Source organism: Sus scrofa, chromosome 12 (genome assembly GCF_000003025.6).
Source record: "Sus scrofa isolate TJ Tabasco breed Duroc chromosome 12, Sscrofa11.1, whole genome shotgun sequence".
Lineage (NCBI taxonomy): Eukaryota > Metazoa > Chordata > Mammalia > Artiodactyla > Suidae > Sus > Sus scrofa.
This window is the reverse complement of record NC_010454.4, coordinates 47,391,958-47,417,622: the sequence shown is the minus strand read 5'-3', so window position 1 is coordinate 47,417,622 and position 25,665 is coordinate 47,391,958. Positions and strand designations below refer to the sequence as shown.

The 25,665-nt window shown below is 54.3% G+C and overlaps 1 protein-coding gene across 15 annotated transcripts in view; it reads right to left on the bottom strand.

Annotated features, from left to right (window-relative positions):
• The window catches only part of RPH3AL (rabphilin 3A like (without C2 domains)), a 175,400-nt gene that overhangs the window by 80,282 nt on the left and 69,453 nt on the right, over window positions 1-25,665 (bottom strand). For all 15 annotated transcript variants that reach the window (XR_002337295.1, XM_021067542.1, XM_021067539.1 and 12 more), the window contains 3 exons: window positions 17,320-17,432; window positions 11,502-11,645; window positions 7,822-7,951 (listed from right to left, as the gene is read on the bottom strand). Coding sequence is in view for 14 of the 15 variants with exons in the window: in XM_021067542.1 (XP_020923201.1) it covers window positions 7,822-7,951; window positions 11,502-11,645; window positions 17,320-17,396 (351 nt within the window). In the remaining variant the exon portion in view is untranslated. The remainder of the gene's footprint in view (window positions 1-7,821; window positions 7,952-11,501; window positions 11,646-17,319; window positions 17,433-25,665) is intronic.

Here is a 25,665-nt window from a genome sequence, read left to right as displayed (position 1 = left end):
CCCACGGTATCTCCAAGGTATCATGTCTGTACTGATTTCCTTTTTCTTTTTTCTTCTCCAGCCACCCTGCGGTGTAAGGAGCTCCTGTGCCCGGGATCATATCCCAGCTGCAATTGCAGTGTGCTGTGGCAATGCTGGATCATTAACCCACTGGGCCCAGCTAGAGGTCAAACCTGCATCCTAGCGCTCCAGAGACGCAGCCAATCCCGTTGCACCACAGTGGAAACGCCTGCTCTGATTTTCATGTCTATATATTAAACTCGGATACAACCACTTTGCTAAATTCGCCAACTAACACGATCCACTGATATTTAGAGTCTTTCAGATTTTCTAGCTATAGAATCATGTTTTCATGGATAATGACAGTCTCAGCTATTCTTTTCCAGTCCTTTCCAGCCATACATTTCTTTTTCTTGCCTGATTGCACTGGTTAGGCCTCCAGTACAATGTTGGAGAGAAGTGGTAAAGATACATAGAACTTGTGTGTGTGTGTGTCTTTTTAGGGCCGCACCTGCGGCATATGGAGGTTCCCAGGCTAGGGGTCAAATCAGAGCTAGAGCTGCCAGCCTACACCACAGCTACAGCCACACCAGATCTGAGCTGCATCTGCGACCTACACCACGGCTCACGACAATGCCGGATCCTTAACCCACTGAGCGAGGCCAGGGATGGAACCTGCCTCCTCATAGATACTAGTTGGGTTCATTACCGATGAGCCGCAATGGGAACTCCCAAGATACGCAGATTTTATTTCAGACTTTATGAGACAAGTTTTCAACATTTAACTATTGAGTGTGATGCTTCTTCTCCTGTGTTCTTTAGAAAGATATCCTTGTTTCTCCAAGGAAGGGAAGCACGAGATGGGAATGCTTTGGTCTGAAGGGATGCAGGGGCAGCACGGCAAAGCAACTCTCCCTTGTGGACCCAGCTCCCGACTCCCTGGTAGGGGACCCGAGCAGACCACACCTCCTCAACGGGGCCCCATTCTCCACCTGTGGCTGGGGAACAGCCTCGCCTGCCCTGCTTCCCTGTGGCTTTGTCCTAAGGACCAAAAAGGATGCGTTTTGTGCAAGGGATCTACACCCTCTAAGGAAGAGCACCAGGCAAGACAGTGGCCGCCGCATGCCCCACTGGGAAGAGTTAGCGAGGCTGGCCCGAGCGAGGATGCCAGGGACTCTCAGTGGAGGGGTGGGGGGGTGTGGTGTGGGGGAGGCGTGCGGAGGGCAGCGGGGGCGAGACGGGCAGAGGGGAGGCACGGTCACCAGTGGTCGTTCGCCCCTGCCCTGAGCCAGGCTTGGGGGTGCAAATGTTTTCAAACCCAAGGAGGATCAGGATCCCAGGAGCGTGGCAGGTTCCTATTCATGCACGGAGTGTCTGTGTCCCCTCACCGGAGTCCTAACCCTCAACGTGGTGGTATTGGGAGGTGGGCCTTTGGGGGGTGATTCACGTTCAATGAGCCTTCACGAGGGTGAGGCCCTGGCCAGGGGATTAGTGGCCCAGGCGTGCTGCCTGCTGTGTGGTCTGGGCTGACCTCGGCGGGACACACCTCCTCAGAGCCTTGAGCAGGGTGGGGGACAGGGACCAGAGTCTGGCCTGGCAGTGGCCGCCCCCCATCCCAGGTGGGGGTGCCTGCCCCCCCCAACTCCCAGTTGGACATCCCCTAAAGGCTTAGGCGAACGGAGGGGCGGCCTCTTTCTCTTTCACCAGGTCTCAGCACACTTTACCGAGATCATCAGCTCCCGTGGTGGGCGAACCTCTGCTCCCACACCGTGGAGCACATGTTAGCCAAGACCAGAGAAAAAGCTGATTGCTTCCCCTGCACAGGGACCACGCCATCCTGGGCCCAGGCAGGCTCTCCTGCAGCCCTGCCTACTCTCTCTCTCCATCACTGATGAAGCCAGACGCTCAATTAAACTGAAAGCTGGTGGACTCCAGGCCTAAGCAATTAGGAGGGCCAGGCCTCTCTAATTAGCCAGCCGGCCCCTCTCCCTCCCCACCACAGCCTCCTGATAATGAGAGCAGGCAGCCTGGCATGCAGGCCCAATGAGAGGGGGCGCTGCTCCGAGGACCAGCAGCCTTAGTTCCACCTGTATGCTCACTAGCTTGTGGCTGCTGAACGCTGCCAGGGCTCTTGCTGGGAACGGCTCCGTGTGGCCAGGGGCACCTGAGCACCTGCCCCCCAGGCCTTGACCTGGGCACTTCCCATGTCAGAGCTCTCCCCAGGATCCCTTCTCTGCAGCTGGCCCCCTGCCCACATATCTCCTGGGACCCAGAGCTGCTGGCCATTGCAAACAGTGGGGAGGTAGAGAGAAATAAACAAGAAGGCATCCCAGAAATGAGTGAGCCTGGAGTACCCCCAGTTAGGCCAGTACCTTGTTCGAGCTCTCTCAGCACCCCCAGGGCTGCCTCTGTAACCCCAACCCCATGTGTAATCAACGACCCACAGTCATTTAACAGCTGCCGCCCAGAGGGGAGGCATCTGTGCGTCTTTACTCTGCAGCCCCCGTGCCTGCACGGTAGGCGTACAATAAAGATTTGGTGAGAGAGTGAATGGATGACATTGTCCTCCTCTCGCAGGTGCCGGGGAGCCTCAGCGAGGGCGAAAACTTTGCAGGGGGGACTCTGAGGCTAAGTCGGGGCCTCCCTCCTGATTCTCCAGGGACCCGGCTCCTCAGTGACCACCCGCTGGCTGAGTGGCCCGGGGTGTCCTTCCTGCCCTCAGGGTCTGCATCCTCAGTCGGGCACGTGCCCAGAACACGTCCAGCCACGTGCCCTGGCCATGCTGCTCTCCCCTCCCTGGAATGCCCTTCATACTGCTCTCAGCCTCTCAGAGACCTGCCCACCCTTCAGGAGCCGGCTCCTCCAGGCAGCCCTCCTGATCCTTCTCGGTCCTGGACATGTTGGTCCCAGCCATTGTCAGCATCATTCTAGAGCATCGTCTGCCCACCTTGACCATGACGACCTGAGGGGGGTGACCGTTCTGGACACCTTTCGGATACCCCGAACCCAGAACTAGCCCAGAACAGGCTGAATATTAGCGATCGAGTGTTAGGGTCACGTGAGAAACTTGCACAGAAATCAAGGAGTTTGGTTTCCCTGCTTAAGACATCTGGTGCAGGAGAGCTACAGAAGCTTCCAGAGGCTTCTATGTAAATTACTACATATATATATATGGGACTAACTGTGGGAACTCCAGCATTCAGTTCAAGGAAACATGATTTTTTTTTTTTTTTTTTTTTTGCTTTTTAGGGCCGCACTTGCGGCATATGGAGGTTCCCAGGCTAGGGGGTGACTCAGAGCTACAGCTGCCAGCCTACCCCACAGCTCACGGCAACGCCAGACCCTTAACTCACTGAACAAGGCCAAGGATCAAACCCACACCTCATGGTTCCTGGTCAGATTCGTTTCCGCTGCGCCACGACGGGAACTCCAAGGAAACACGACTTCTAACAAGGAGAATGCAGGATGCTAAGGGCTGAATTGTGTGCCATCAACATTCTTCGGCTGAAGCCCATCCCCAGCGTGACTGTATCTGGAGAGAGGGTCTTTACCAGGTACTTAAGGTTAAATGAAGGTCATGCGTCCTGATCCAACAGGACTGGTATCCTGGTGTAAAGCAGGAGAGAGGCCAGCGCGGTCTCCACCATGTGGGGACACAGAGCAAAGGTGGCCTTCTTCAAGGCAGGAAGAGAGCCCTCACCAGAAACTGAACTGGCCGGCACATCGACCTTGAACTTCCCCGTCTCCAGAACCGTGAGCAACCAATTTGTCATTGAAGTGGGCGAGGGTGGGCTGATCCGTTACGGCAGCCAGAGCTGACTGATCCACGGGACTTCACCAAACCTCTTCTGAGACCCCTGTGAGGTCAGTTCCATTCTTTGTCTAACCCTTGGGAAGTCTGAAGAGCTAGGACCTCAAAGGGAATGAATAAAATAATAGCGATAATAACTACAGGGTCCCTTTACTGAGGGTCTGCCGTGGATCTGACCCCAAGGGCTTCCCTGCATTAGCTCACTCACACCTCACACCCACTCGAAGATGATGTGGTTTTATCACCCCATTTACAGGGGACGAAAGAGCGGCCCAGAGAGGTTAAGTGACTTGTACAAGGTCACTGCACTGCAGCTGAGCTGGGACCACAACCCAGGTCCGTCTGCATGGGAACAGCGCTTGCTGACCTCTGCCCCCTCCCGTGCAGGACCAAGTAGCCTCTGGCTCTGGACCATGTGCAGTCTAGCGCCCTCTAGTGCCCGCTCTAATCCCTCCTCATCTGCCTGATTCTCTTAGCATGTGACCCCCGTTCCTATGCTGTCTTGTCCCCAACCTTGTCATCTCCCAATGACAGCCATTGTCACCTGACACATCTCCCGCTTTCACTCTATGTCCCCATGTAGAGCCCTGGCCAGACAGGAGCTGGGCTCATCTCTTAAGGACACAAATCAGATCACATTACATCCCTGCTTAAACCGCTCCACGGGCATCCCATCCAACTTCGAATCAAATCTCAACTCCTGAGAGCTTTGACTTACAAAGCCCTGGGTGATCGGTGCCAACCTCCTATACTCTCCGCCCCATTTCTCCTCATTAGTTCCTTGCACATGCCCAGCCAGTTTCTGCCTCAGGGCCTTCATGTCTGCTGATCCCTCTGCCCACAACGCTCTTCCACCTGGATCTTTGCCGGTCCGGCTCCTGCTTGCGCTCAGGCCTGAGTTCAGAGAGGCCCTTCCAGTTACATTCTATTGAATCAGTTTGTTTTCATCCACCACAGAGTCCTCAGTTCACTCAACATTATTTTATTTAAAAAATTTTAGGAGTTCCCATCATGTAACAAACCCAACTAGTATCCATGGGGATGCGGGTTCGATCCATGTAACAAACCCAACTAGTATCCATGGGGATGCGGGCCTCACTCAGTGGGTTAAGAATCTGGCATTGCCGTGAGCTGTGGTGTATGTTGCAGAGATGGCTTGAATCCCGAGTTGCTGTGGCTAGGTCGGCAGCTGCAGCTCCAATTTGACCCCTAGCCTGAGAACTTCCATATGCTGCAGGCGTGGTCCTAAAAAAATTTTTTTATTTAATTTTTAAAAAGTTTTGGCTACACCTGCAGTGTGCAGAAGTTCCCAGGCCAGGGGTCAAACCTGTACTACAGCAGTAAAAATGCCAGATCCTTAACCACTAGGCCACCAGGGGACTCTTAACATTATTTTATATTTATTTGTTTATTGTCTGTCTTCTCCCATGCCTGGAAAACAATCTCCCTGAGAGCAAGGACTTTATCTTGCTCAGGGTATCACTGACACCCAGAATGGGGCCTGCACACAGTAGGCCCCCTACTATTTATGAGTCACAGGATGACACCATCTTCTCAAGGACAAAGCAAACCTTCCAAGTGCTCATCATTCAGCTGTGGCCCCAACTGGCACCCTCTCCTCCCACTTTCACCCAGGAACAAGTCCTCTCCAAACCAAACTCCTCATCTCGCCGTCCAAGCCGGGACCAAGTCCTCAACCTGCTGCAAAATAGGAACAAATCCAAATGGAAATACCCTCAGACCAGCCCTGCGCTCCGGGTACCATGGGGTGAGGGTGAGAGTGTCTGGAGGAGCACCCCCACCTCTCCACACTGAGGTCCTCCCCGGGGACTGCCCCTGTTGCCTAGGAAATGGCTCTGCAAGAGGCAGCTGGCATTAACCCTTCAGCAACCAGGGCCGGCAGCCTGCCTCTGCAGCAGAGGCCTCGGATTTTTCCAGGGGAAGGATGCAAGACTTTGATGCCCACTTCATGGTCCCACAAAGCTAGACATTTATAGCAGTCCTGGGCTGGAGGGGCAGAGGGAGGAAATAGACTGGTGGGCTTTGTTCTCCCAGCAGAAGACACACAATAGACCCCACCTGCCCAGGTGCTGGGAGGGAGCCAGACACGCCTGAGTCCCGGCGCCCAGCACCTGCACTGGAATCTATCTAGTCCAGGCCTCTGGGGGCTTAAGGAAGAGTGGCATCCAAGGGCCCACCCCCTCCCTGATACTCAGGCCCCTGCCACACCTCCACTGTTCTTGGGACCCCCCACCAGTTAATCTACACTCCTCAGTCCAGGTCACAACATGTGACAGGACAGAGGGAAAACGACCTTAGCTGAAATCTTGGCTTTTCCCCCTATGCATTTGGTACATTCACTTTTTTGCATCTTGGTTCTTTCATCCAGCTTTTGAACATCACTGAAAACACCCTTGTCAAGACTGCCAATGGCTTCTGTGTTGCCACGTCCATGTTTACTTCTTTGACTGTCCCGTATTTCACAGTCCTCGCAACTCGTAACGCCCCACCCCCAGTCTCCTATCCCCTGTTACTTCGCAGAATTTATTTCTTCCTGACATTTTCTTATCTATTTGATGATGGCTTGTTTTTGATTCCCTCACCCAATGCAACCTTAAGAAAGAAAGCTCTTTCTCTGTTTTGTTCACCACAATAACTCCATGACTGGCACATGGAAGATACTTGAAGATGGGCTCCAGTAAAACTAGGGTGAAAAAAGAAGTTATAGTATCTTGGGACCCGTGTCTCTAACCTAAGAGGGCAGTAAAGGGAAGTCCCATGAAGACAGCTATGCAGCAACTACTGTAGGCTGGAGCGAGAATAAGAGAACAAGAATCTAGAAGAGTTTCTGGCAGGGGGACAAAAAAGTAGGCTTTGTGTAAAAGAATAAAATTCAGATGCTAAGTAATCTTGAGGATTGGAAGGCCCATTATTCTTTGGTCAATAAGAAAAGAAAGGCAATTGGAAACTCCAGGAAAAACCAAAAGTTACTTTAAGAAGACATGGACTCAATATGAAACAATTTCAATATGTGGCACAATTTAGAACTGTCAGTGGAGTATAAGAAAAGGAGCAAATCCATATGACCTTGCTGCAAAGACCATTCTCTTGTGAGTGACCAGGGCTCAAGAGAGCAGCCCATGAGAATAGGCAATGTAATCCCAGTAAATTGTTTGGCCCTGAGGAGAGTATTTATTTAATAACAACTAATAACACTTGTTGAGTACTTATGTGACAGACAAGGTTTTAAGAGCTATGCATATAAAGCTTCATCCTCATAATTCTCTAAGGTACATATTATCCCTATTTCATTATCATTGTCCCTATTTCATAGATGAGGAAGGTGAAGCTTGACACAGCAAACAATTTTTTGAGGTCATGTAGCAGAAGAGCTGTGGAAAGTGACATCATGTCTCTTCTATCAAAGGAAATCTTGGTGACTCCATTTGGCTCCGGTTTCGGCCAAGACATCCCCTGCGACCCCTTCCTCTTTCCCTCTTCTCCCAGCAACAATTTGTGTCGATCAGCCGACCGGGAAGAATGTGTGCCCTGACCCGACCCATGGGAAGGGGACAGGTACATCACCTGCCTTAGGGATAAACGGGGGAGGGTCCTTTGTTCGGCGCGTGCTTTTTGGAGGACCCGCGCCCTTCTGCACAAGTAAAGAGCCTTGTCGAGATGTCTCCCTGCCCACGGGTCGCACTTTCCCACACGGATGACCCGAGCCAGAGTTATCTTCATTTCCAACAAGCTGAATTCACACTCAGGGCTATGTGACCCATAGGTCCACTCCCCAGAGCTGGTCCTAGAAGCCAGGCCATTTGACCTTCAGGCCCCCATCCTTGCCAAGAAGCATAGGATATCATGTGGTGTGCACACCTGTATGTACGTACACACACACACACACACACACACACACACACACACACACAATCACTCTTGGGAACCAGGATGCAAGACCACAGGGCAGCAGGGCGGGTCCAGGCTGGGGAGCCAGAGCAGGGCCTTACCTTCCTGCAGTCTTTGCAGAACACCGATGAGCTGCCCAGGAAGCCCAGCACCTCCCCACAGAGCAGACACTGGGAGAGGCCATTCCCCATCACACCGTGCCTCATGGTCTCCAGACGCTCCACCAGCCGCCTGCAGCACAGGACAGGGTCAGAGAGAGCTGCTTCCGGACTCCAACCCGACCAACACCAAACCATGCCCCGGGGGCTGGTCCCCCAGCTGGGGTACCGTCCCCTGCCCCACTCCTTCCCCTGGCTGACTTCTAATCATTCATTCACTCCCCAGCCATTAACCGGGCACCAAGGGGAGGCCGGACACTGGGAACATAGAAGCAAAGAGGCCGGAGATGGACACAGGCCCTGCTCTCAAGGAACTTTGGCTCCATAAAGGGATAAAATCCATAAACAGGCAGAGCGAATTCAGAAGTGGGGAGGTGTTACGGAAAAACATAAGTGGGGGTGGGAGGCAGACCGAGGGGGACAGGGCATGCTAGATGGGGATCAGGGAAGGCTGGAGAGCATTTGCACAGAGAGCCAAAGGTGACAAGGACCAAATGTGAAGAGCTGGAGGAGCATCCCGGGCAGAGGGGATGGTGAGTGCGAGGAGGAGGAGGGTCCCGCCCCTGAGAAAGGCTGGCGGGGGGGGGGGGGCTGACGCCTTGTGGGCGACTGGATAAGGGGGACTGGAGGGGTGAGCAGGACATGGGGTTGGTAAATCATAAAATGGTTTGGATTATTTTTAGGATAAATTCAAACACACTAGAGAAATCTAGGTGGAAGAGTGATTTGATCCAAGTGACATTGTAAAAAAATATTTTCTAACTTCCTTTATAGTCACTGTTTTTCCTGAAGCATATTTCTTCTTCTTCTTCTTCTTCTTCTTTCCCCCCCAATCCCTTTGGTCTCTTTAGGGCCACACATATGGAAGGTCCCAGGCTAGGGGTTGAATCAGAGTTGAAGCTGCAGGCCTCCACCACAGCCACAGCCACGCCAGATCTGAGCTGATTCTGTGACCTACACCACAGCTCATGGTAACACTGGATCCTCAACCCACTGAGCAAGGCCAAGGATTGAACCTGTGTCCTCGTGGATATTAGTTGGGTTTGTTTCCGCTGAGCCACAGCGGGAACTCCTTGTAGCATACTGCTTACGTTTTATTTTCTTTTATTTGCCTTTTTTGGCCACCCCATGGCATATGGAGTTCCTGGGCCAGGGATCAGATCTGAGCTGCAGGGGCGGCAACACCGAATCCTTTAACCCACTGTGCCGGGCTAGGGATCGAACATGTGTCCTGGCACTGCAGAGATGCCACTGATCCCGTTGCACCACAGCAGGAACCCCCAAGTGACATTTCTTAAAGTGCACTCCAGCTGCTGTGGAAAGCTGGGATTACGGGGGGAGCCAGGTGAGGACGCCAGTGGGGGCGGGGGGGTGGGGTCCAGGGAAGCGGGGCGGAGACTGGGACCTGCTTTCAGAAGCAGCGGCAGTGGATCTGGGGTGAGGGGAGGTGACAGAAAGATCCAGGATGGAGTAGAGGCTTTTGGTTTAAGCAACAGGGTGGATGGAGAAGCTGGAGGCAGAGAGAGGTCCTCTTTGAACCTCTGATGCCGAGGTCCAGGAGCATTCCCTGAATCCTGCTGAGCCCTGGACCAGTGCCTTTCCTCAAGTCCCATGGCCCCTGAGCCCACTGGGACCTCGGTTTCATGACAGCCTGTAACAACGCACGACCACGTCCGCAGCACAGCGGGCACCTGTGTCATCGCCCACTGTCTCCAGTGTCCAAGGGACTCTCGGCAACAAATCAAGGAACAGGGTGGAGGGTGTGGGTACCTGACTGCCTCTCACCGTCACAACTTCCCACCAAGGCGGATGCCATTTCCTCCCACTTCGTTTATTTATTTATTTATTTTAGGGCCATGGGTGCAGCATATGGAGGTGCCCAGGCTAAGGATCCAATCGGAGCTGTAGTCACTGGCCTACCCCACAGCCACAGCCACGCCAGATCTGAGCTGCATCTGCAACCCACACCACAGCTCACAGCAATGCTGGATCCTTAACCCATGGAGCAAGGCCAGGGATCAAACCCGTGTCCTTACAGATACTAGTTGGGTTTGTTACTGCTGAGCCACAACAGCAACTCCTCCTCCCATTTTAAAGATGAAAAGACTGAGGCTCCTGGATGTGAAGTCACTTGCCCACCATCACACAGCTCCTCAGAGGTGGAGCCCAGGACACCCCCAGCCGCCCCCCACCCCAAGTCTCAAGGCAACCCTAGTATCTCCCAAAGGGTGATCAGGCCCCACCTTGGGGGCTGAGAGAAGGCAGACTGGGAACTGAGGTTTTCCCCACCTACATGCCCTCTGGCAGGCACTCCTGACTCTACAGGGGTCACTGTCCCTCTGCCAGGGACCCACAGGGTCCCTGGAGCAAACCCAGCTTTGGCCCTGGACCCACCCGCTTGCTCTTGGGGGACCCCTATGGGTACATCTCTGTGTCTTCCACGTCATGGAAACACACAGAATGCACCTCCTCCCTCCGAGATGATGAACCCGAGGTGCCGCCTCCTGGGTCATCCTGCCCCAGGCAAACCCAGCGCTCACGGAGGGGCCCGACGAGGTAAGTGGCGCAGGGAAGGCAAAGGGGCCACAAATGCTTCCCACAGCTTCGGGGAGCCCAGGGGCACACCCCCCAGGGGCTCTCAATACGCCCACCCCCTAGGGTGCCTGAGGGATGCAGCGCTGCCCGCTGATTATCAGCACAGGCACACCAGAGATCTACGGAGCCTCTGGGGCTGCTAGAGGAGTGGGGGGGCCCAGTCAGACACGTGGGGAGACAGAGCAAAAGACAGCTCGTCCGTCTGATAGGTCTTGAGGGCAATGACCTTGCCGTCGGTATCCAATTTACAACTGATACCATTCATAACCCTTTCGGTAATGAAAGAGTCGTCAGACGTCAGTATTATTGAGGCACAAACAACAATATTTGGACAACAGCGGTGCTTTCACTTCCTAGAACTGTGCATTCCTGCAATGTCAGACTTTTTAAAACGATCGTATATTTAATAGAGAAAGATTAATAGAAAAAGAGCCAGGAGTCCAGAATCAAATTAATTCCTGCCGGTGCCCTGCCTCTCTGTTTCCCTGCTTGTGTCTGCCCGTGCTTTTCAGGCTGTCTAGGAAGTATGAATTGCTCCTGTAATTAAACAAGCAAACAAAAAAGACAGGACGAAACTGAGGCCTGTGTAGGCGGCAGCTCTGGATGCCGGGAGCCAGGAGAGTTCGGAAGCAGCAGGAGAGCGGCTCTGGTGGTCTTTCAGGAACCATCCATGGTTCAGCCTCCACTAAATCCCTCCCTTGGCCGAACCACAGTGGGCCCTGGCATGGGCAGAGCAGAAGAGACCCTGATGCGGGCCCCAGGCTCCTTCATCCTCCCCACAGCCCGGGGCCCACATGTCAGCCGCTGTCCCCATCTTACAGAGGGGGACACGGAGGCTTCCACTGGCTGACAAGTCTCCACTCCAGGGGTGTTCAGACAGAGCTGACGCACCCCCGGTGAGAAGGCAGCCTGAGGACCCAGGGCCCCAGACTCCCAGCCCGTGGATCTGGCACTAAACGCCTCTGCTCCCCTCTCCAGCCCCCCCCCCCCCGCCGCCGCCCCCGTCGCATCCTGGGTGCAGCGCTCACCCGATTCTCTGCTGCTCCAGGACGTCGAGCCGCTCGGCCCTCTGGATGACCTGCAGGATGGCCTCCACCTCGGCCGGGCTGAGGCACTGGCTCTTCCTCTGCTTCTCTGTCTGGTAGGTGTGCACAGACCAGCCCGTCTGCAGCCTCGAGAGAGAGCAACACAGGCCTCGAGGCCGCCCCATGCAAACCCAGCCAGCCGCCGCCCCCCCTGCAAAGCGCCCCCCCACCCCCCGAACGCTGTGTGTGTGTCGGGGCAAGGGGTTCGGACACCAGCCTCCACATGCCGCCTCCACCACCTGCCAGCTACTGGGTCCCCCAGGGAGAGCAGCACCTCGGGGCGGTGGGGGGAGCAGGGGTGGGCAGAAGGCTGCGGCTACAGAGCAGGAGGTTTCGAGGGAGGAGCATGAAGATGAGCAGGAGAAGAAGAAACACTCGGATCTGAGTCGTACAAGAAAGCGAGACATGGGAGTTCCCGTTGTGCGTCAGAGGGTTCAGAACCTGACTAGTATCCATGAGAACACAGGTTCGATTTCTGGCCTCACTCAGTGGATTAAGGACCTGCGTTGCTGTGAGCCGTGGTGTGGGTCACAGAAGTGGCTAGAATCCAACATTGCTCTGGCTGTGGTGTCGGCTGGCAGCTGTAGCTCCAATTTGACCCATAGCCTGGGAACCTCCATATGCCTCGGGTGTGGCCCTAAAAAACAAAAAGACCAAAAGAAAAAAAGAATGCTGAGGATAAAAGGAGATTCACACAGCATTTTGGAAACAGGAGGGTTCCGGGGCAGGAGGGCAACAGCTGCCCAAGAGGAGAGGCAGGTGGTGAGGCGGGCTGGGGTCTCAGAGGGTTCAGCCGTCTCCCCCAACAGGGCCCCAAGCTAAACAGAAAAACTCAAACAGGGGGAGAGTGGGGGCAGGGGACCAGCTCCGCCTCCCTGCCCTGAGGCCCACCTTCTCCCAGATGCTCTGGGCCAAGTACTGGGCACCCAGAGCTGGGTAAGACGGCAAGGTCATTGCCCTCAAGAACTACAACATTCTCGGGGAGACGGATGCCCAACCAATTATTCAAATATTTATTTACCGAAAAATTTTGAGAGCAATTCATTCGACACATAGGTATTGAGCCTCCACTGGGATGCCAAGCTCGTTAGGGGCCGGGACAGGCTGCTGGCAGGCCATGCAGGTGGACATCAGGAGGTCGTATATATAAGGGGGCTAACCTGGGGGTGTGGTTCTCGAGTGGCTCCCCTAAGGAAGCGGCGGCAGGCAAGAGACAGTGGTGCCGGACACCAGGCAGGGGGATAAGAATGCGGCCGCCTTCCGAGGGGTTCCCTGACCCGCTGCGGATCGCATCCCCACCCTGTCCAGCTACTGCAGCCAACCGTTCCTGCGTTGCCGATACCGTAGAAGTTAAGAGAGCTAGAAAGCACGTCCTCCTCTGGGAGTGGAGAGAAAGCCATCCCAGGCTGGGTGAGGTGAAGGACTCAGGTTCTGAAGTCCAACGGATGGTCTCTGATCTTACAGTTCTGTCCCTTCGAGCAGCTGCCCATCCTTGATTTCCTGTCTCTTTAAGGGATGCCGGGAAGATGAAATGAGGACACGTGTATACAGTGCTTTGTATGCAGCAAACGCCCAACTGCTTAATAAGTGTCAGTGATGATATATTCATAATGATTTGGGGTGGGACCATCAGGGGCAGCTCAGCCAAAGGCAGCATTTGCACTGGGTTTTGCAGGATGAATAGGAGTTCCCCCAATGAGAGTAGGGAGTTGGCATGCAGGCAAAGGACCTTGCAAATGCAAAGGCGACACATTACTACAAAGTCAGGTGCTATATTTGGTGGTCTAGACCTCTAGACTGCTTATTCCCCGAATTTAAAAAAGTACCTTGGGAGTTCCCGTCGTGGCGCAGTGGTTAACGAATCCGACTAGGAACCATGAGGTTGCGGGTTCGGTCCCTGCCCTTGCTCAGTGGGTTAACGATCCGGCGTTGCCGTGAGCTGTGGTGTAGGTTGCAGACGCGGCTCGGATCCCGCGTTGCTGTGGCTCTGGCGTAGGCCGGTGGCTACAGCTCCGATTCAACCCCTAGCCTGGGAACCTCCATATGCCGCGGGAGCGGCCCAAGAAATAGCAACAATAATAACAACAACAACAACAACAACAAAAAGACAAAAGACAAAAAAAAAAAAAAAAAAAAAAAAAGTACCTTGGAGTTCCCGTCGTGGTGCAGTGGTTAACTGAGTCCAACTAGGAACCATGATTGCGGGTTCGATCCCCGCCCTTGCTCAGTGGGTTAAGGATCCAGCATTGCCGTGAGCTGTGGTGTAGGTTGCAGACACAGCTCGGATCCTGCGTTGCTGTGGCTCTGGAGTAGGCTGGAGGATACAGCTCCGATTCAACCCCTAGCCTGGGAAGCTCCATATGCCGCAGAAGCGGCCTTAGTAAAAGGCAAAAAGACAAAAAATAATAATAATAATAAAAAATAAAAATAAAAAATAAAAAAATGCCTTGGTACAAACTACTATGTATCAAATAAATAAGCTACAAGGATAGAGTGTACAACACAGGGAATCTAGCCAATATTTCATAACTTTAATTGGAATGTAATCTATAAAAATGTTGCATCACTATGTGTTATACCCGAAACTAATATAAGATTGTAAATCAACTATACTCTACAATTAAAAAAAAAAAAATCTTGCCCTGGACTAACACTTTTTCAAGGGACCCTCACAGAGCTGGGAAAGCAAAGAAGGGGAATGGGGCAGAGAGAGGAAGAGAGGCCCCCAGGCCAAGGAGTGGGCAGGTGCACACGCCCGCCTTTCCTCCGCGGGCTGAGTGAACTCGGGGGATTTAGGTCTTGAAAAGGGACCCACCCCACCCCAACTGCTGGTTTTCTCCATTTGAACATTTCAGGGACTCAGGTGGTCAGGAACTGGCCAGGACACTCTCCTGGGCCAGAACCCCCAAGCTCAGGGGCACCCCCCAGCATGGGAAAAAGGCAGGCTGAGGGACAGAGGTGGGAAGGCACGGGGCCACACAGCCTGGGGCGCTGCGGGACACCCCCTTCCCCCAACCCCGTCACCCTGCAAGGCAGCCTCCCCAGCTCTCAGAGGAGGAAAGAGGCAAAGCGTGGTTAGGTGGCCTTCCAAAGACAAGTGGAGGTCGGTGGGCCCCTGAGTCTGGGGAGCCCACATCCAGTGGCTGCCAAGAGCCATGCCAGGCTCCCCCGGGGGGTACCTCTGAGCCTTCTTTTCTGCCTCCATCTCGCCCACAAGCCCCGACGGTCCACGTCCTCCCACTGGTCCTCCTTTCCAGGCTCAGGCCCCGACTCCCACCTATAGTCACAGCTGCCACCAAACCTCGTGCCCACTGCAGTGCCCTCCACACAGCCAGGGAGGCCAACTCAAGGCTGCCGGATGTGGATGGGGCTGCAAACCTCAGGGAAGAAGCCAGTGCCCGCCTGTGCGCCAGCTACCCTCTCCTGGACTACGGGGTATCGTCTTCTGGGCCTGGCTGGCCTTGCACAGTGCGCATCACCAACAGCCGCCCCGGATTCCCTGGTGCTCTGGGCTTCATGCCACCTCCAGGCCTTTACTCAGGCCCTGCCTGCCACCCGTGCCTGCCCCTCTCCCTTTCTGCTGGCTTACTCCTATTTGTTATGGCTGCACCCAGAGTATACAGATGTTCCAGGGCCAGGGACTGAACCCATGCCATAGCAGCGACAATGTTGGATCCTTAACCCACTGAGCCACCAGGGAACTCCTCACTTGTATTTTTTCACACATCTTTTAGACAGGCTCTCAACAGATGGCTTTCCCTTGATCCCCTCCAAGATGGGCTGAGTCCATTCTGGGCGTTCCCTAAGGCCCAGGCAGAGCTTCACCACTAGACCTAAACATTACAGCGAGGCAAGGTGGGATCTCCTGTCTCCCTCTTTAGAATGTGAGCCCCAAGGACCAAGCGCTGCCCCATCTCTCCATCCAGCCTCACCTCTCCATCTTCCTTCCCTGCCACTTGCCCCTCACTCTCTGCGTTCAAGCCACACCCGCCTCCTGCCGAGTCTTCTACGTGCCACGTTCCTTCGACCTCAGGACCTCTGCACATGCTGTTCCTTCTGCCTAGATGCTCTTCCCCATATGTCCATCCAATATTCACCCCTCCTCTAGGAATTGACACAAGCATCGCACTCTCAGGAAAGCCTCCCCCAACCGCCAGATTAAGTTGGCCGCCCCTTCATCCGAATGCCTGTTTCCACTGGCAAAGCAGCAGCACATGGGTAATGCCCGTTCCTCCCCCATCAGTGCCATGAGACAAAGGACCATATCGGTCTTGTTCACTGCGGGGCAACCGTCCTGGCACACAGTAGGGGTTTAGAAAATGTGTGATGGTGCCTGAAGGACGAGAGGACACACCTGAGCCGGAGCCAGGGAGAGTAACGCCCCCCGGCCTGGGAAGAATCCCGGGGGCACAGAGCCTGGCGGCGGGGATGTGTAGCTCTCTCCTGTTCGGGAGCCCGGCAGTACAAGGCAGCACACCCCGGGGAGAAGATAAAAGCATTTGCTCTTCTAAGAGGTGCTACAATAGCTTCTGGCTGCTGCTGCACATGAGACAAGGTTGGGGAGAAGGGAAGGCTGTCACCAGGCGTCAAGGGCCCTCCTGCAAGAGCACAGCACCCCCCACCCCCGCGCCCCACCACCGGCTCCTCACATCCAGCCACAGAGGCCACATCAGTTCACCTGGTGCCGGGGGTGGGGTGGGGGACGGTTTCACCCCTAGTCTCGCCCTGGCAGGGGCTGCATGGGAGAGAAAAGAGCGCAACCATCCTGGGGAGGGGGACAGATGAATTGTGATGCAAAGATCTCTGCAAATCAGGCAGGACTCTGCTCTTTGGGCGCATGTGGGATTCATTTTTCTATCCTCCTCTGCTGTTTCAGCTCTGTCCCCCGCAGGCTCGCAACACCTAATTGCAAAGTTCTTGCACGTGGTCCTGTTTGGGATCTGCTGGCTCCCGTCCTTGGTGTGATTTGGCGGATGACGAGGTGCTCTTGGGCCTGTCTGATCTCGGGGACCCCCACTCCCCCAGAGGGATCGCCGGAGACTGGAAGACTAGAGAGGCGTCAGGGAGCCCCTGGTCTGCAGCCACAGTGGGTGGAGGCGGCCAGACCCAACTAGGAGTGAGGGGTCACCAGGCTGAGAGGTACCAGGAAAACTGGGGATGAACCAGAACCAGAGAGATGCTGACATGAGCTTGGCAGAGACCTGGGCGCCTCTGGGCTGGCTGTGTGCTCTGTGTGCTCCAGCCCAGAGGGCAGCTCTTCATGGACGGGACAAGGTTGTGCTGTCTCCTGCCTGCCGGTGCCAGGCCCACGACAATGAAGTGGGCTCTGGCGACCAGAGGCTCCCCACCCCTGGGGACTTGGGGACCAAAAACCTTGGGATGGGGGGGATCAGCACTCTGAACAGAGGAGGCACAGGAAGCGGTCTGGCTCTCTGCAGCCCATCGTGATACAGCGAGCACAGGCCTGGGAGTCAGATGCACCCGGGGGAGTGCCAGCTCTGCCACTCGCAGGTAAGTGATGTGGGCGAGGACCTCAGCCTCAGTGTCCTCAGCTGAGAAACGGGCATAAGTTCTGCAGGGTGCTGAAACGAGTGAGTGGCTCCTAAGTGCCCAGCTGAGGGCCAGGAGTGTGATGTGCATTAGGCAGGCACTTGTCCCCAGGCTGCTCCTTCGGGGGCCCTGGCGTTGAAGCTTGTCAAAGGCGGGCAGGGCGCGGGGAGGGGGCGGGAGGGAAGGCCTGGCCGGCTAGGGAGGTACTCACTTGGCTCGCAGGGCGAGCTGTCGATCATTGGGGCAGACCCACTGGTCACTCCCGCTGCCGAAGATGGTGTCGGCCATGGCTTGGGGGCGCCCAGCCAGGGTGCGCAGTCACATCTGAGGCGACAAGAGGAAAAAAGAGAGGAGCGCTTCATTGGCGGGGGTGCAGATGGCAGGCAGACAACAACAGGTGCACCTTGGGCACCAAACAACAGGACTTCCAACCTATTCCAGTCCGTTGCTGTCCCCGCCCTGTCCCCCACCCCCCATCCCAGATGATGTCCAGCTAGAATTTCACCGCCAGCATCCCTCCTCCAGCTAAACGCTGCTCCCTCCAAGCTCCTCTTTCAAAAGACCTGATCCTGGGAGGGGGCGCGTGGGGGATCATGCCGCTAAGTGACAAAGTTGGACTTGACTGGCAGGACGTCAAAGGGACAGAATCAGAAAGGAGAGATGAGGCACACCTCGGTGGCCTTCAACTTGGCAGCCAAGCCCCGAGCACGGCTGATGCCCGTGCCTTCCTGATAAACCCCTGCTTTATTCCACCGGGACCACCACGTAAACAGCCCCCTTGGGAATCCCACAGGGAAGCGACCCTGCTCCAGGACTTCCTGGTGGTTTAACTTGCACGGTCCAGCTTAGCTGGCTTTCTCCTTGCCACCAAGGATGTGGGGGGCGGCAGGTAGAGGAGGGAGGGGGAGAGAGCTGAGTCTGCGGGAATCCCAGTCCCAGAGCAATGGGGGGGGGCGCTGACTCAGCCACACTCCTCTGCTCTAATCCCCTCCAGACCAGTGGCTCCCAAACACAGGACTCCTTGCACACTTAAAAGTCACGGAGGGAGTTCCCGTGTGGCGCGACAGTAACGAACCCACCTAGTATCCACGAGAATGTGGGTTCGATCCCTGGCCTCACTCAGTGGGTTAAGGATCCGGCGTTGCTGTGAGCTGTGGTGTAGGCCAGCAGCTGCAGTTCCGATTTACTCCCTTAGCCTGGGAACTTTCTCATATGGCAGGCGCAGCCCAAAATGCAAAAAAAAAACAAAAACAAAAAGAAGAAGAAAAAGGCACTGAGGTGGGAAACTAGTCTGGCAGTTCCTCAACACAAAGTTACCAGGAAACCCACAAAGGACTTCAAGGTATAAACCCAAGAAAACAGAAGACATATGTCCACACACGAACTTGTACATAAATATTCACAGCGGCCTGAGTCACGACAGCCCCAAAGTGGAAACCATCCATGTCCATCAATGATGAATGGATAAAACGCGGCACATCCGTATGATGGAATTTTATAAGTACTGACACGTGCTACAACACGGATGAAGCTTGAAAACAAGCTAAGTGCACGAAGCCAGTCACAAAAGACCGCAGACCGCATGGTTCTATTTCTATGAAGAAAGGTCTGGAATAAGCAGATCTGCAGCGAGAGAAAATAGATTAGTGGTTGCCAGCAGCTGGGGATGGAGGCAGGGAGGAATGGGGGTGACTAATCAGTTCAGGGTTTCCTTTCTGGGTGATGAAAATGGTCTGGAATGAGGCAGTGGAGACGGCTGCCCCGTTTGCGAATATGCCCTCAATCAGCCGTATCATAGCCATTAATGTCTGCATTTCATGGTATTTGAACGACACCTCATCAAACCGTCATAAACAATTCTTGAGACCTCCAAACAGTATGGGCTATTTTCTCCTGCTATTTACCATGTATTTAACACTGAGGAAAAAAGTTAATTCATCACGAAACAATAAACCCATGAGATGCTCACATATTTTGTTTAAAAACTGTGTTTTCAAAACAAGACAATTACTGAGAATAATGGCATTGTTTTGCATTTCTCTCTCTCTCTCTCTCTTTTTGAAGGGCCGAACCTTTGGCATAAGGAGGTTCCCAGGCTAAGGGCTGAATTTGAGCTGCAGCCACTGGCCTACGCCACAGCAACGCTGGATCCGAGCTGCATCTGCGACCTACACCACAGCTCACGGCAATGCCGGATCCTTAACCCACTGAGCGAGGCCGGGGATCGAACCTGCATCCTCGGTGGGTGTGCTACCGCCAAGCCATGATGGGAGCTCCTGTTTTGCATTTTTATGAACGTGTGTAATGTGTGGCTTCACCAAAGACAGGTGGATGTGCGTTTCTGACACTTCATATCTGAAGTGTGACATGTAGTTTTGTTAAAGCACATGAAGGGCACCCAGCCGCTCCCAGATGTGCATTACAGTTGGAAAAGGGTGGAGGTGGAGGGTTTTAAGAGCCTTCCCGTAACGCTGGAAATTCTCCTCTCATCCTACATTCATACTCCACAGACGATAGTTGATCAGACGGTGGCAGATTAGTCCCAATGTGGCATCTGAAACCATGTCAGTGAAATTTGTGTCTGTACATTTGTGTGAGAGCGTGGACCAAGTGTCTTATCATTATTACGAAAACAGTTTTGACCTTAGGGACTCCCTGAAAAGCAATGGGAACCCCCAGAGATCCCTGGACCCCGGTTTGAGACCAGCTGTTCCAGACCAATGTCACCCATTTCGGTGATGACCAGCAGGGGGCAGCGTGCAGATGGCTGCTAACTGACCCCCACAGGGACCAAGCTGCTAACTGACCTTGCCTGCAGGGGTCTCTCCACCCCACTCAGCTCATCCAGGCACCCACTCCCCACTGTGAGCCACCCCAGGAGAGAGACCTGGGTATCCTCAGGCCCCAAAGAGCTGCAGGTGGACACCCCATGGCCAGGCCTGGTGTGGGAGGGCTGCAGGTGCCACCATCACCAAAGCCTTGACCTTCTCCCAAATGAGGCTCACATTCAGTCCAAAACACAAGTGGGGTCAAAAATGATCCAGTCATCAGACAACTTTAAACCAGTCAGTACCCCACTTCTAGCTATAGTTAGGTTTTTAAAGTTCTGTTATCTTGCGAATAGTGCCATCTCACTGCTGCATGGGTGTGAAAAGCGTTACTCTGTTTCAAGTAAACATTTATAACATGCTGCAACTCAGTAGCCCTGTTTCCTTATCATTTTAAAACTATTCTGAGCGCTTCAAGAAATGGAAGTGGTGGGGTGTCCCTGTCCGGGAGAGGCTGTGGGGTAAACGGGGGTGCCCAGGCCGTAAGCTTCGCAGGCACTGTCATTCCTGACATGGCCTGCAGGGGGCACCACATCTCGGGGCCACTGCTCCAGAACTACCAGGCCCTGAGCCTTCCTGCCCTTGCTGGGGCTGGGAGCAGTGAGCATGGAGGTGGCCCCTCTGCTCTGCCAGGCACCCCCACAAGAGGAGGGATGCACCTGTGGTGACCCCAGAGGGAGGAGCAAACCAGCAAACCTTGGGGGTGGGAATTATTCCATCTTGTACAGAAACTTCCAAACCAAAAGGGAGTGGAGGTGGAGGGGGAGGCGGCGGGAAGAAAGAAGGGACCCTGTGCTCTCAGCTCCAACCTTCACCTCTTTAAGGTGGGAGGGGGTGGGGGAAACGCCCAGGAGACAGCAGCAAACACAGAGGAGAGGCAGCAACCCTTCACAGCCCCAAACACATCACCCCCAAAGGAATCTCTACGGAACGAACCTCTTTTGCCCCTTTTGGGTCATTTCCTAGGGGGCCAGTGTTTTGAGATCCCTGGCAAGAGAGCCCCCAAACTAACACTCCTCTGCCCTCTGGCCCATGTGAGGTTTCCATTCCTTTTCTCTGCTCTTCTTGGATTTTTTTTAACTTGAGCCAAAACAACTCTACAGGCTACTGTCCTAGAGTGAAAAGAGTGAGGCTGAGACCGAGAAGAGGAGTTTCTGCTCTCGTTCAGAGGGTTATGTCCTTTTTTTTTTTTTTTTTTTGCTATTTCTTTGGGCCGCTCCCACGGCATATGGAGGTTCCCAGGCTAGGGGTCAAATCAGAGCTGCTGCTGATGGCTGACACCAGAGCCACAGCAACGCAGGATCCGAGCCGCGTCTGGGACCTACACCACAGCTCATGGCAACGCCGGATCGTTAACCCACTGAGCAAGGGCAGGGACTGAACCCGCAACCTCATGGTTCCTAGTCGGGTTCGTTAACCACTGCGCCACGACGGGAACTCCGTGGTTCAGAGGGTTATGAACATGACTAGTCTCCATGAGGATGCGGGTTCGATCCCTGGCCTCACGTATTGGGTTAAAGATCCAGCGTTGCCGTGAGCTGCGTGTAGGTGGAAGATCCAGCTCGGATCTGGCGTTGGTGGGCCTGTGGTGGAGGCTGGCAGCTGCAGCTCTGATTCAAGCCCTAGCCTGGGAACTTCCATATGTCATAAAAAGAAAAGAAAAAAAAGATGGGGCTCGCTTCTGCCCTAAAGTGTGTGTGTGTGTGTGTGTGTGTGTACACACGTGTGTTCTGCTGGGAAAGTGAGACCAGCCGCCCTGGGGGAGGCAGCTGTTGGACCTGGGAACCCTCCCCAGACCTCTTCCTCCTCTGGTCAGGTTGCGCCCTCTCTCCCCCACCAGCCCGGGCTCCCTGGGGGCCTGCGCCCTCTCTCCATCCCCACCCAGGACCAGCTACAAGGTCCATGGCAACCGTGCAGAGGCCCCACCTCCTCAGAGAGATGGCCTTTCCCAGGCAAGGAGGCATTCAGACAACTTGCCAGAGTGCTCAGAGCAGGACTGGGCTCTGTCACTTGTTCCCTCCCAGGCAGTCTGTTCCTCAGGATCCCCCGCGCGGGAGTCAGCACCCAGGGGCTCCATCTAACGGCTGAGCCACCTCCCCGCAGAGGGGCTGGTGTGCCCACGAGGGCCCCTGGGTGCCGCCCGCTCCCCGATGGGCGAGACTAGCTGAGCGGAGGCTGCTCCCTCACCAGAGCTTCTGAAGCCTGCAGCGCAGGGCTCAGGGGACCCTGGGGGGTGGGGTGGGGGGACAGGAACAGGAGTTGCCTGGTGGTGATGTCCTGAGAAAATTGCAAGGGGGTGGAGGTTGGGCAGATCTATGAAAGCAAACACATTCTCAGAGTCTCCTCTCAAACCTCGGCACCCTAGACATGAGTTGCTGCAGGCAAGTCACCCTTGAACTCCACTGGGCAACAGTCAAGATGCAACCTCCTGTGGGTTCTCCGGGCACCAGAGAAAACACCCTTGTCACCCACCCCCAGATGAAGATCTTACCATCATCACGTAAGCTCTTCCCATTTCTTTTTCCTTTTTCTCTTCCTTTTTTTTTTTTTTTTAACTTTTGCTTTTTAGGACCACACCTGTGGTTTATAGAAGTTGCCAGGCTAGGGGTCAAATGGAGCTGCAGCTCCTAGCCTATTCTACAGCCACAGCCACAGCCACAGCCACAGCCACACCAGATCCTTAACTCATTGAGCAAGGCCAGGGGTTGAACCTGAGCTTCATGGATACGAGTCAGGTTTGTTAGCATTACGGCTGAGCCACAATGGAAACTCCCTCTTCCCATTTCTTCTGAGATCTTTGTGTATTGATTTGAAATAAAATTGGGTTCTTACTCCATATGCTGTTTGCTCTGTTTTCTTTTTTTTTTCTTTTTGGTCTTTTTAGGGCAGCACTCGCGGCATATGGAGGTTCCTGGGCTAGGGGTCTAATCGGAGCCATAGCCACCAGCCTATGCCAAAGCCACAGCAACACCAGATCTGAGCCACGTCTGTGACCTACACCTCAGCTCACGGCAACGCCGGATCCTTAACCTACCAATCGAGGCCAGGGATCGAACCCGCAACCTCATGGTTCCTAGCTGGATTCGTTTCCACTGTGCCACAACAGGAACTCCTACTCCGTTCTCTTATCACATTATCAAAAGTCCTTAAAAACATAATTCTTAATTGTAATTTAGTATTCTGGATATAGTTTATCATTTTCCTGTTGGGAGAAGCAACAGGTTGTTGCCAATGTTGTTCTATTAGATTCAGCCCTAAAACGGCTCTGCTGGGAGACCACGTCTTTGTGCCCACTTCTCATTAATTCCTCAGGATAAATTCCCCAGAAGGAAGGGAAGTGGTTTTTTTGTTTGTTTGTTTTTGTCTTTCTAGGGCCGCACCCATGGCATATGGAGGCTCCCAGGCCAGGGGTCAAATCGGAGCTGTAGCTGCCGGCCTACACCACAGCCCCACCAATGCCAGATCCGAGCTGCATCTGTGACCTACACCACAGCTCACAGCAACGCCAGATCCTTAACCCACTGAGCGAGGCCAGGGATCAAACCCACAACCTCATGGTTCCTAGTCGGATTTGTTAACCACTGTGCCACGATGGGAGCTCCGATTTTTTTGTTTTTTATGATGTGTCTCTAAAGTGCATCTAGAATGGTTCACTACAAAACACTCTGCTGCAGGCAGCGGCATCCCGTCAGCCTCATGTGGATTTTGTGTTTTCAAACTCAGCACTGAGATGGAAGAATCTACCTGAAAATCTCCAATAAGTTGCTTTTAATAATGTGCACGGTCCTAATCACTGAAAGAAGACCTCTTCTCTGCAAACGTTCACGTCTATTTAAAAGAAACTTCTCCAGAGTTCCCATCATGGCTCAGCGGTAACAAACCCGACTAGTATCCGGGAGGACATGGGTTCGATCCCTGGCCTCGCTCAGTGGGTTAAGGATCCGGCATTGCTGTGAGCTGTGGCGTAGGTCACAGATGCGGCTCGGATCCCACGTTGCTGTGGTTGTGGTGTAGCCAAGTAGCTGTAGCTCCAATGCGACCCTTAGCCTGGGAACCTCCCTATGCCACAGGTGCAACCCTAAAAAAAGCAAATAAATAAATAAATAAAAAGAAAAGAAGCCTTCTCCCTCCTAATGCACTTCAGGGGCTTAGAATCCGGCAACCTGGCGGTCAGGTAACACTGTGCCAGCCGCAAGTTCTCCCTGCAGAGGGCCGGGGCCTCTGCCTCCACACAGGCCTGTGCTGAGGGCGAAGGGAAAACCCATGCCTGAGAACTCCAGAGAGCGTGGGCACCACCCCAACCCAGGAAAACACGGCCGTGTGACCCACCCTCCCAAGTCTTACAACTACTTACACCCTTTCCAGCCCGCAGCAGTCTCTGAGATGCACCAGATTCTGAAAAAGATGCCAGAGGGCAGAACGAGCTGCCCTTTGAGAAGGACCACACACACTCACTGGGGCTCTGCCCCGCCTGCCGGGCCGTGGGGACAAAGGCCAATGCTCAGCATTCACCACCCGCACCTCCTTCTGGTGGAGTTTCCTCTCCCAGCTTCAGACCCCGACCCTCTCACCTCTGTGGTTTTTTTTTTTTTTTTTTTTTTTTTTCAGGGAAACCGTCACTGATACGACGGAGCTGAGTCAGATGGCCCAGGCTGGGATGCGGATGGAGAGGCTCTCATGGACCCACCACAGGGTCCAACCCACCATAGGGTCCAACTCATGGGAAGAGCAAAGATGATGCAGGGATAACGAGGGAAAGAGGCAGGAGGGGTGGAAGGGCTGAAAGGAGCCGCCAAATCTGGGAGGCAAACACAAGTCACCAGCAAGTGCAGGACGCTGGCTCCAAACGGCCACCGAGAAAACAAAAGTGCATCTTTCCACACAGTTGTGCGTGTGTGTGTGTGTCTTCTGGGAGTGGCTAAACCATGATGAGGAGACGTGAGGCCCGGCCAAGAGCAGCAGCTGGCCCACAGACACAGGAATAATAAAGACATGTTGGAAACCACCCAGTTTGGGAGTGGTTGTTATGCGGCCTTACAATGGCAAGAGATAACTGATACAAACAGCAGCTGGAAAACAAAAGCCCAAGCCTGACCTCAATATCCTGCTGAGCCCAACCTCCCAAAGCCATTCACAGTCTGGTCGGTTGGTCTTTCTATTTTCCTTCCTTCCTTCCTTTCATCTTTTTAGGGCCACGCCTGCAACATATGGAGGTTCCCAGGCTAAGGAGTTGAATCAGAGCTGTAGCCCTCCGGGCCCCCAGCCCCCACCCCCTACACCACAGTCACAGCAACGCCAGGTCCGAGCTGCACCTGCGACCTACACCCCAGTGCACGGCAATGTCAGATCCTTAACCCACCCAGCGAGGCCAGGGATTGAATCCACATCCTCATGGGTGCTATTCAGATTCATTTCTGCTGAGCCACAACAGGGAACTCCCAGAGTCTGATTTTCAAACTGTGAGCAGCGTAAAGGCCAAAAGACCAGAGGAGGGAGGCACAAGAACCAAGCAAAACAGGAGGCACAAGAACCAAGCAAAACCCACGCTGCTCCCGACCCACGTGCCAGAGGAAAAGCCCAGAGGAGAGGGGGCTGGGGGAGGGCCGGAGCCTTCTCAGGGGGCCTGTGCAGGGCTGGAAAAGGGGCGTCACCCCAGGGTCAAATCTGAGCTGACGCCTGGAGAGCCTGCTTTCAGCCTCCGGAAAGAACGCTGTGATCCTTTAGTCATG